The sequence below is a fragment of the Erpetoichthys calabaricus genome, chromosome 6 (assembly GCF_900747795.2).
Source record: "Erpetoichthys calabaricus chromosome 6, fErpCal1.3, whole genome shotgun sequence".
NCBI lineage: Eukaryota > Metazoa > Chordata > Cladistia > Polypteriformes > Polypteridae > Erpetoichthys > Erpetoichthys calabaricus.
In genome coordinates, this window is record NC_041399.2 from 135,063,083 (window position 1) to 135,075,582 (window position 12,500).

Here is a 12,500-nt window from a genome sequence, read left to right on the forward strand (position 1 = left end):
AATCAAGCGTTTGCGATAACTTGCAATGAGTCTTTTACAGCGCTCTGGAGGAATTTTGACCCACTCATCTTTGCAAAATTGTTGTAATTCAGCTTTATTTGAGGGTTTTCTAGCATGAACCGCCTTTTTAAGGTCATGCCATAGCATCTCAATTGGATTCAGGTCAGGACTTTGACTAGGCCACTCCAAAGTCTTCATTTTGTTTTTCTTCAGCCATTCAGAGGTGGATTTGCTGGTGTGTTTTGGGTCATTGTCCTGTTGCAGCACCCAAGATCGCTTCAGCTTGAGTTGACGAACAGATGGCCGGACATTCTCCTTCAGGATTTTTTGGTAGACAGTAGAATTCATGGTTCCATCTATCACAGCAAGCCTTCCAGGTCCTGAAGCAGCAAAACAACCCCAGACCATCACACTACCACCACCATATTTTACTGTTGGTATGATGTTCTTTTTCTGAAATGCTGTGTTCCTTTTACGCCAGATGTAACGGGACATTTGCCTTCCAAAAAGTTCAACTTTTGTCTCATCAGTCCACAAGGTATTTTCCCAAAAGTCTTGGCAATCATTGAGATGTTTCTTAGCAAAATTGAGACGAGCCCTAATGTTCTTTTTGCTTAACAGTGGTTTGCGTCTTGGAAATCTGCCATGCAGGCCGTTTTTGCCCAGTCTCTTTCTTATGGTGGAGTCGTGAACACTGACCTTAATTGAGGCAAGTGAGGCCTGTAGTTCTTTAGACGTTGTCCTGGGGTCTTTTGTGATCTCTCGGATGAGTCGTCTCTGCGCTCTTGGGGTAATTTTGGTCGGCCGGCCACTCCTGGGAAGGTTCACCACTGTTCCATGTTTTTGCCATTTGTGGATAATGGCTCTCACTGTGGTTCGCTGGAGTCCCAAAGCTTTAGAAATGGCTTTATAACCTTTACCAGACTGATAGATCTCAATTACTTCTGTTCTCATTTGTTCCTGAATTTCTTTGGATCTTGGCATGATGTCTAGCTTTTGAGGTGCTTTTGGTCTACTTCTCTGTGTCAGGCAGCTCCTATTTAAGTGATTTCTTGATTGAAACAGGTGTGGCAGTAATCAGGCCTGGGGGTGGCTACGGAAATTGAACTCGGGTGTGATACACCACAGTTAGGTTATTTTTTAACAAGGGGGCAATTACTTTTTCACACAGGGCCATGTAGGTTTGGATTTTTTTTCTCCCTAAATAATAAACACCATCATTTAAAAACTGCATTTTGTGTTTACTTGTGTTATATTTGACTAATGGTTAAATGTGTTTGATGATCAGAAACATTTTGTGTGACAAACATGCAAAAGAATAAGAAATCAGGAAGGGGGCAAATAGTTTTTCACACCACTGTATATATGACAGCAACACTTGACAACACAATTACATTGACAATCATGTTACGTTATTTTTAAAATGTTTCCTTTACTTTTTCATAACCTCTTTAACACACTATTTCACCGCTGCGAAGCGCGGGTATTTTGCTATATAATATATGTGTATATGTATATATAATATTAATGTGTTTATGTATAATGTGTTTATGTGTATATATATATATATATATATATATATATATATATATATATATATATATATATATATATATATTCACGGCATTCGAAGTCTGTGTCACAATCTGTTAGTGTGGGTGGTTACCTACCAGGTAACGCTTTGTGGTTGGCCAGCAATCTGCTAACATCCGCCACGGTGCCCTCAGTTTGTGAAGAGCAGATCATAGAATGGTTGCAATAGTTTACTGTCAAATAAATGCAAAGAGTACACGACACGTGTTTCGCCCTCATTCTGGGCTCATCAGGTGTACATACTCCACTGCACTCCCTCTCGGGAATCGAACCTCGGACGTCAGCGTCAGAGGCGATGCTCCGAACGTCGCGCCACGGCGTGTGGTTCGTTTATTTGACAGCATGTAGATCGGGGTAATTACATTCACGGCATTCGAAGTCTGTGTCACAATCTGTTAGTGTGGGTGGTTACCTACCAGGTAACGCTTTGTAGTTGGCCAGCAATCTGCTAACATCCGCCACGGTGCCCTCAGTTTGTGAAGAGCAGATCATAGAATGGTTGCAATAGTTTACTGTCAAATAAATGCAAAGAGTACACGACACGTGTTTCGCCCTCATTCTGGGCTCATCAGGTGTACATACTCCACTGCACTCCCTCTCGGGAATCGGACGTCAGCGTCAGAGGCGATGCCCCTAACGTCGCGCCACGGCGTGTGGTTCGTTTATTTGACAGCATGTAGATCGGGGTAATTACATTCACGGCATTCGAAGTCTGTGTCACAATCTGTTAGTGTGGGTGGTTACCTACCAGGTAACGCTTTGTGGTTGGCCAGCAATCTGCTAACATCCGCTATATATATATATATATATATATATATACAGTAATCCCTCCTCCATCGCGGGGGTTGCGTTCCAGAGCCACCCGCGAAATAGGAAAATCCGCGAAGTAGAAACCATATGTTTATATGGTTATTTTTATATTGTCATGCTTGGGTCACAGATTTGCGCAGAAACACAGGAGGTTGTAGAGAGACAGGAACGTTATTCAAACACTGCAAACAAACATTTGTCTCTTTTTCAAAAGTTTAAACTGTGCTCCATGACAAGACAGAGATGACAGTTCTGTCTCACAATTAAAAGAATGCAAACATATCTTCCTTTTCAAAGGAGTGCAAAGCAAGCAGTCAAAAAAAAAAATCAATAGGGCTTTTTGGCTTTTAAGTATGCGAAGCACCGCCGGTACAAAGCTGTTGAAGGCGGCAGCTCACACCCCCTCTGTCAGGAGCAGGAAGAGAGAGAGAGAGAGATAGAGAGACAGATAAAAAAAATCAATACGTGCCCTTTGAGCTTTTAAGTATGCGAAGCTCCGTGCGGCATGTCCTTCAGGAAGCAGCTGCACACAGCCCCCCTGCTCACACCCCCCTACGTCAGCGCAAGAGAGAGAGAGAGAGAAAGTAAGTTGGGTAGCTTCTCAGCCATCTGCCAATAGCGTCCCTTGTATGAAATCAACTGGGCAAACCAACTGAGGAAGCATGTACCAGAAATTAAAAGACCCATTGTCCGCAGAAACCCGCGAAGCAGCGAAAAATCCGCGATATATATTTAAATATGCGATGGAGTGAAGCCGCGAAAGGCGAAGCGCGATATAGCGAGGGATCACTGTATATATATATATATATATGTATATATGTGTATATATATATATATATATATATATATATATATACACAGTGATCCCTCGCGCTTCGCCTTTCGCGGCTTCACTCCATCGCGGATTTTATATGTAAGCATATTTAAATTTATATCGCGGATTTTTTGCTGGTTCGCGGATTTCTGAGGACAATGGGTACATGCTTCCTCAGTTGGTTTGCCCAGTTGACTTCATACAAGGGCCGCTATTGGCAGATGGCTGAGAAGCTACCCAACTTACTTCTCTCTCTCTCTCTCTTGCGCTGACTTTCTCTGATCCTGACGTAGGGGGTGTGAGCAGGGGGGCTGTTCGCACACCTAGACGATACGGACGCTCGTCTAAAAATGCTGAAAGATTATCTTCACGTTGCTACCTTCTGTGTGCAGCTGCTTCATGAAGCGACATGCTGCACGGTGCTTCGCATACTTAAAAGCTCAAAGGGCACGTATTGATTTTTGACTTTGTTTTTCTCTCTCTCTCTCTCTCTCTCTCTCTCTCTCTCTCTCTCTCTCTCTCCCTGCTCCTGACGGAGGGGGTGTGAGCTGCCGCCTTCAACAGCTTTGTACCGCCGGTGCTTCGCATACTAAAAACCTATTGATTTGTTTGCTTTCCTCTCTGTTTCCTTTGAAGAGGAAGATATGTTTGCATTCTTTTAATTGTGAGACAGAACTGTCATCTCTGTCTTGTCATGGAGCACAGTTTAAACTTTTGAAAAAGAGAGAAATGTTTGTTTGCAGTGTTTGAATAACGTTCCTGTCTCTCTACAACCTCCTGTGTTTCTGCGCAAATCTGTGACCCAAGCATGACTATATAAAACTAACCATATAAACATATGGTTTCTACTTCGCGGATTTTCTTATTTCGCGGGTGGCTCTGGAACGCAACCCCCGCGATGGAGGAGGGATTACTGTATATATATATATGTATGTATGTATATGTATATGTGTATATGTGTGTGTGTGTGTATATATATATATATATATATATATATATATATAATGTGTGTGTATTCTCAATTTGTTTAAAATCTATAAATTTCATAAATGCTTAATTTAACCCTTTGATTCATACAATCACACCATTATGTTGATTCTAGTACTCCCTGCATACTGCAATATGTCTCCCTTAAATCATTTTTGTTTATTTTCATTAGTGGTTTCTGTTGAAACAATTTCAAACTTGTTGAACCCTGCATACCCAGCATTTTGGCACTATAACCCTATCCTACCAAGCAATTTTCAACTATTTTTGAAAACGAAATATTTAGATTTTTAAAAGTTTATTTTTATTATATAATGGTAATATGATGATACGCCACAATAATATAACAGTTTGACACTATATAACAAGCTGCGTCACTTTCAGTCTCTCAGTTTTCATCATTTTCTACCATTTTAATGATTTAACACCAGAACTGCAGACATTTGAGTAATATGCTTCAAAACAGTTTTTAGTGCCAAAAGCAGTGTACAAGAACACTGCACCTGATTTTCACAACCTTCTGATCAATCGCCCAGTATCTCCCCTTCCACATTGGGCATCAAGTGCCTTAAAACCTGTACTGGCAACAGTGACAGATGGAGAGCTTGACTGGGGTGCTACACCTGTCACACCGTAATACAGATGTCCCAAGGGGAGCTTAGGGAAGAAAGAAGGCTCCCTTGGATTAGAAGAGCCAAAACTCACTGCCTGCTTTGCCTCCTAGTACTTCTCTGTGCATAGTAAGTACCTATTGCTTTGACTTGTTCCAATGCTGAAGTTTCTTGAAACCTACAACAGAAAACAAAAAAGACCTGCAGCTAAACAAAAAAAATGTGATCACAGCTTGTGTAAGAAATGTAACGTAACTAGACAGCCTAATATAGCAAAAGCTGATATTAGTCTAGTCTAATATAGCGAAGACTGGTATTCTGGCCAGCAAAAAGGTGTAGTGGCCTTTCGAGAATATGCCTCTGCCAACCTCCAACTGCAAGATTTAGAGAGTAGAGTAGCAGAACAGTAGCCTAGCTAACAGATATGTGCAGGCTGTTATTCAAGCCAGTAGGCTTATGACAAGAGATAAGATGGCAGCCTTTTGCGCATATACTGTTATGTGGCTCACCCAAAAACCAGCCTGCCTGGTTTAAAGAGTAATAATAAAAAAAAAAAAAATTTACTTAAAAATTTGTACTGTGTGTGTGATATAGTCATTTACTACATCCCATGTAGAATAAGCCACAATGCATAGAGTACTGTATATTCTATGTATTCCCCAGCTGTACTTGCAATAATGCAAAGTGAAAGAAGGAAATTTTAGCAATTATTTTAATACAGTATGTGCTTCACCAAAAATAATTCTAAGGTTATGGGCATAGGTGGTAGTTATAACTGAACATCAAGCATATTATAATTATATTGCTGTTATTACATTTTAAGAATTGTGCCAACCAAAGTTTATAATTTTTTTTACTTTAGTTTTTAAAGCAATTGATTTGTTGGTTTAATGGATTTTGTTTATTTCTTTTTTACTGCTGGAGTGGATTATTTGTATCTATACCATTTTCTGATATATTTTAATTCCTATCATTTTTTTAATTAGGTGCAATGATGCTGAGAGTTCAGAGAAAAGTGGGAATGAGGAGAATGGTGATGTATCAGAAGAAGAAAGGATTGTGTCTAAGCATAGCAAACATAAGAAGAAGAAGCATAAACACAGGAGTAAACACAAGAAACACAAACATTCTTCTGAGGAAGAAAAAGACAGAAAGCATAAGCACAAGCATAAACATAAGAAACATAAGCGTAAAGACACTCTTGATTCCAGTAAAACAAACAGTGCACCATCTAAAAGGCCGAAATTGGATGATATGGCTGTTTTGGAGGATCTGGAGAAGCAGAGAGCAATGATAAAAGCCGAGCTGGACAACGAACTTATGGGAGGCAAAGTGCAGTCTGGAATGGGCCTGATACTGCAAGGGTATAACTCTGGATCAGAGGAAGAAGGTGAAATTCAGGAAAGGGCACGTAATGGTGAACGAGCTCCAGTGCAGAGTTTAGCACCCAAAAGTCAGACCTCTCAATTGGCAAAGGATACAAAATCTAAGCGGGAACTTACAGAAGCAAAGTCAAGCTCTAAGCGGAGAAGTAGGAGTAAATCTAGAGATAGGACAAAGCATAAATCTGATAAAAAGAAAAGTAAAAGCACTGGACCAGATAGTATCACAAAAGAAAAAACCAAACCTCGAAGCCGTTCAAAGGAGAAGAAACGTTCAAAGAGTCCAATAAAAAGAAGCAGGTCTAAAGAGCGAGCCAGAAAGTCAAAATCTCCTGTAACTAAACGCCGTTCTTCATCAGAAACTGCAAAGAAATCTCAGTCTCCCTTAGTTAATGAAGTTGAAAAGGTCAAGGTTAAGGAACGGAAAAAATCACCACCCATTGTTGAAATTAAACCTAGAGAGCGCAGTAGAAAGTCTAAGTCTCCTCTACCAACTGCTCGTAGGAGTAAATCTAAAGAAAGAAGATCAAGATCAAAAGAAAGAAAAACAAGAAGATTAGAGACTGAGAAAGAGAGAGACAAAAAACCAGCAAAATCTCCTTCAAAAGATGCTTCCTCAGGAAAGGAGAATCGTTCTCCTAGTAAGAAACGTGGCTACAGTCCACGGGTGCGGAGTTTGAGCCCAAAAAGGCGAGAAAGAGCATCAAAACGCAGCAGATCACCTCCATCTGCTGTTATAACAGACAGGAGGTCAAAACAGAGTCGATCTCCTTCACGAAATCGATCACCCTCTAGGAGAGCCAGGAGCAGATCAGCTGAACGAAGGCGGAGAGATTTGGAAAGGTCAAGGCCTTCACCTGTGAGGTACAGTAATAATGAACCATTTCCCATTTTTGTATTTTCTGATTGTTATTTTTGATTGAAAATTGAAAAGCCTTTTTGGTCACACTCTGCACTAAATACAGATGTGACCAGAATTCTACAGCTGTAGGCAGATGCTTCTAAGCAGCCCATGTCATTTCTTCTGTCTGATAATGTGAAGAGAGAGTACTTAAATATATGTGAACCCAAAGGGATGTGGCTGTGATATTTGCTGTTGCCTTTTTATCCATCATAATGCATTTTTTACTTTTATATCTTAAGCTATACATGCCCTTTCCAAGGATGTGGTAGGCCCCAAAAATTCCCAGAACTGGTTAATAGCACAGGAATATGGTGTAAGTATTGAATATGCCACTAGGTATAGTGTGCATAGAAGTATGGTTATTCAGTTTTCTGAGAGGCATTGTACTGAGTTGATTGAGTGCATGTTTCTATCATTTATTCTACAATTGAGCAGGTGACTTTAGCGCATTTTTCCCCCCTATTCTTCTTCAAACTGACAGGGCAGATTTTAAAAGAGACAATTATGATCTTGTTTTTTGACATTGACAGATTTGTTCATTTAGAGTTTGCTCTCTGTGAACAGATTATTAATCAGTGTCATTACACTGAAGACCAGAATGCTTCTACAAAAAAGCATCAGGAACAAAAGGCAGCGGCCCACGCAAAACTGCATGTTATTCTATGACAGAACACCTGCGCATATAACATTGTCAGTGAAAGTTTTTAATCAAAAACAGTGTTGTTTCTTTGTACCTCCCGCATTTCCCCTGATCTCCGTCCTTGTGACCATTTGTACCCTAAATGAAGAGTGAGACCGTAGAGAAGATGATTTGCTACTGTAGAAAAAGACAAGAACAGGAAATGTTAACAGGAATGACAGAAGTTCTGGGACAAGAGTGTTGTATGTTAAGGAGAGTATTTTTAAGGAAAATTTTTATTTTTAAAGAAAATTGCAGAGAATTTTATAATAGTTTTTTTTAAACAATTCTGAGATTTGTTGGGTTCGCCCCTCGCCCACCTCATGTATTAAGTTTTGGAGAATCCCTTTTCACTCATTTACCTTCAAAAATTGTATAATTTTTCTATGATATTGCTGCTGGTTTGAAGGTCACTGATTATCAGGTGCAGATTATGATGCCTCATGCACTGGCACATCTGCTTATGCTCAAACTCTGGCATCTGTAAAGAAACTGAATGGATCAGTGGTGTAAAATGAAGTCACAGGATTAAAGAAAATATTCAGAAGAAAATAAGTCTATATTAAAGTGCCAGCAAGACCACAAAAATTCTAGTATCATGCTCTTCAAATCAAATGCATTCTTCTACAATGACACTGAATTTATATTCTGTAACATATATATAATATATGGAAGTGAATGTCTGTGATGCTGTATGCATATTTGTAGCTAGAGATCCACAAAGGGGGAAAATTAGTCATGTGTGTTTTTCTTTATTCCTAAGATTTCAATGACCTGCCAGGAATCATAATCAGAGGAAAATGATTAGATATACAGGAATCAAGGGCAATATATTGCTGGTGAAGGGTAGGGATGAAGGGGGTTTAATTAGTTAATTTTACTTTCACAGTGTGAAAGTTAAACATGTGGCCATTGGAAGTTGTATATGTTTTATTTTTGTGAGATATGTATATATGTATATATATGTGTGTGTGTGTGTGTGTATATGTATGTATATATGTGTGTATATATGTACAGTGGGGCAAAAAAGTATTTAGTCAGCCACCAATTGTGCAAGTTCTCCCACTTAAAAAGATGAGAGAGGCCTGTAATTTTCATCATAGGTATACCACAACTATGAGAGACAAAATGAGAAAAAAAAAATCCAGAAAATCACATTGTCTGATTTTTGAAGAATTTATTTGCAAATTATAGTGGAAAAAAAGTATTTGGTCAATAACAAAAATTCATCTCAATACTTTGTTATATACCCTTTGTTGGCAATGACAGAGGTCAAACGTTTTCTGTAAGTCTTCACAAGGTTTTCACACATTGTTGCTGGCATTTTGGCCCATTCCTCCATGCAGATCTCCTCTAGAGCAGTGATGTTTTGGGGCTGTCACTGGGCAACATGGACTTTCAACTCCCTCCAAAGATTTTCTATGGGGTTGAGATCTGGAGACTGGCTAGGCCACTCCAGGACCTTGAAATGCTTCTTACGAAGCCACTCCTTCGTTACCCGGGCGGTGTGTTTGGGATCATTGTCATGCTGAAAGACCCAGCCATGTTTCATCTTCAGTGCCCTTGCTGATGGAAGGAGGTTTTCACTCAAAATCTGACGATATGTGGCCCCATTCATTCTTTCCTTTACACGGATCAGTCGTCCTGGTCCCTTTGCAGAAAAACAGCCCCAAAGAATGATGTTTCCACCCCCATGCTTTACAGTAGGTATGGTGTTCTTTGGATGCAACTCGGCATTCTTTCTCCTCCAAACACAACGGGTAGAGTTTTTTTCATCTGACCATATGACATTCTCCAAATCCTCTTCTAGATCATCCAAATGCTCTCTAGCAAACTTCAGACGGGCCTGCACATGTACTGGCTTAAGCAGGGGGACATGTCTGGCACTGCAGGATTTGAGTCCCTGGCAGCATAGTGTGTTACTGATGGTAGCCTTTGTTACTTTGGTCCCAGCTCTCTGCAGGTCATTCACTAGGTCCCCCCGTGTGGTTCTGGGATTTTTGCTCACCATTCTTGTGATCATTTTGACCCCACGGGGCGAGATCTTGTGTGGAGCCCCAGATCGAGGGAGATTATCAGTGGTCTTGTATGTCTTCCATTTTCTAATAATTGCTCCCACAGTTGATTTCTTCACACCAAGCTGCTTACCTATTGCAGATTCAGTCTGGTGCAGGTCTACAATTTTGTTTCTGGTGTCCTTTGACAGCTCTTTGGTCTTGGCCATAGTGGAGTTTGGAGTGTGACTGTTTGAGGTTGTGGACAGGTGTCTTTTATATTGATAACGAGTTCAAACAGGTGCCATTAATACAGGTAACGAGTGGAGGACAGAGGAGTCTCTTACAGAAGAAGTTACAGGTCTGTGAGAGGCAGAAATCTTGCTTGTTTGTAGGTGACCAAATTCTTATTTTACACCATAATTTGCAAATAAATTCTTTAAAAATCAGACAATGCGATTTTCTGGATTTTTTTTCTCATTTTGTCTCTCATAGTTGAGGTATACCTATGATGAGAATTACAGGCCTCTGTCATCTTTTTAAGTGGGAGAACTTGCACAATTGGTGGCTGACTAAATACTTTTTTGCCTCACTGTAAATAAAAACACAATCAAGGGAAAAACAGTTGGCAAGTAAACTGGCACACACACTGCGCAGGAGAAAAAATAAATAAAACACAAGTAAAGCTGTACACGGAAAAACTGTATCATGGACCATCCACCAATCAGCTCTTTACTAACTGAATTGCGTGAAGCAGAGCCAGAAGAGTTGTTGATCCGAGATGTAGAAAATTCAAGCAGGACAAGACTGTAAAAGGAAGACTTTCAGATTGTTAGAAAGACAAGGGCAGGAGAATTCCAGCGAGAAGCTAAAAGCTATTTTGATGAGAAAAAGAGAGAGTGAGGGAAATGATTAAAGGTCTATGAGAAGATATTGAGGGGACAATGGAGTTGGGAAAGAAAGAATTGTAGAGAGGGATTCTGCTACATAGTGGCAGAGAGCCTCGGCCGGAGGGCATTCCCAGAACATGTGAAGAGAAGTGCTAGGGGCTTCAAGAAATTTAAATTGTGTGTGCTGGTGATTAGGATTTTTATAACAATTTTTAATATTTTGAAAGTTTTCCAGCACAACGCAGATGATGAGGAAAGGTCTGTTATCCAATTAGACATGATTGGGAGAGTTTTGAAGGAAGCTTTATGGAGAAGGGAATAAAGACCAGATACTGGTTTGGAATTATTAGAAAGGGATAAAGCAAATGAGTACAGGGGATGCATTGAAAGAGGGGAAGAGAGCACAGACCTCAGCTGCCAATAGAAAAAATAGGAGGCAGAAAGGATAGGATGCCTGGAGAAAGGAATGCATCCAGACTCATTAAATGTATCTCCTAGCACAGATATACCAGACTGATACCAAGGGGAAGAGGAAATTGGATGGTCTCCAATTAGCAGAATTATGAAATAAAGGAGTGTGGAGGTGCCATCTTGGCAGCAGGCCCATCTATTTTTCATCCTTTCTCCACATCTGAAGTGCATAAGAGACAATGGAGCAAACAGTAGGATAAAAGGGACTTTATTTTATTAGAAAGAACTGGAAATGAAGTTGCACAGTAGGGGGAAATGTATTTTGTCTTTATGGGCAACCAGGAAACATGATGCTGGGGAGAGCAGACCCATTTTCAGACTAGCCTTAGAGTAAAGGCAGGGTGGTAGAGCTCAAAATCAGGGAGGGAGACACCACCATCCGATCTGTCATGGATCACAATGGAGTGTTTAATAGATGGTCTCTTGTGATTCCAAAGGAATGAAGATACCAGTGACTTAACAGATTGCCAGAACTTAGGTTGTGGAGAAGAGAGGGAGCATAGTGCTAACAAAATTAATCCTGGGGAGCACATTTGTTTTAATAATTGCCAGTCTGGATTGTAATGAGAGGGGAAGGTGGGACTAAGAAGAAATGGATTCTCTGACACTCATCAGAACATTGTGAAAGTTGGCAGTTGTAAGCTTGTGGTCCCTGGCATAGATATCCAGCCCCAGGTATCTGAAAGACACTGTCCGAGGAATGAATGTGGGAAATGTAGAGATGTCAGGAAGAATTTAGCAGGAAAAGAACAGATTTACACCATTTAATCTTATAACCAGACAAGGCTTCATATATATTAAAGAGGTCAAGGACATGGGGAAGATCAGCAGGGGCATTGCCAAGGTAGAGAAGAACATCATCCGCATACAGTGAAACGTTTTGGGGCGGGGGTTACGTTCCAGAGCCCCCCGCAATAGGTGAAAATCCACGAAGTAGCGACCTATATTTATTTTATTATTTATATATGTTTTAAGGCTTTATAAACCCTTCCCACACTCTTATAAACCTTTCTCACTCTCTTATTAACCTTTTCCACACTCTTATAAACACTTCCTGTGCTCTTAAACACTTTGTACACTCTTAACACCGCAGAGCAACACTACACGCAGCGATCAGACGTCGATGTGTCTGCCACTCGCTTTGTGAAGGGGGGGGGGGGGGGGCAGCTGAACGCATATTAAGCAGAAGTGGACTTTGTGCTGCTTCTGCCAAAATGACTGCTTGTCGCTTTACGTGTTCTGAAGGAGGAGGAGGAGTGTGTGTGTGTTGGGAGGGGACGGAATGGGGATGTGAGGGCTGAACGCATGTTCGCTCAAAACTCCCTCCCCGGAGGCGTGGTACGCTCTTGCCACTTCCAGTTATCA

The 12,500-nt window shown here is 40.5% G+C and overlaps 1 protein-coding gene across 1 annotated transcript in view; it reads left to right on the forward strand.

Annotated features, from left to right (window-relative positions):
- prpf4bb (pre-mRNA processing factor 4Bb) overlaps window positions 1–12,500 on the forward strand; it is a 153,720-nt gene that overhangs the window by 29,448 nt on the left and 111,772 nt on the right. Inside the window, 1 exon segment of the mRNA XM_051929037.1 lies at window positions 5,802–7,061. Within this exon segment, the coding sequence (XP_051784997.1) occupies window positions 5,802–7,061 (1,260 nt within the window).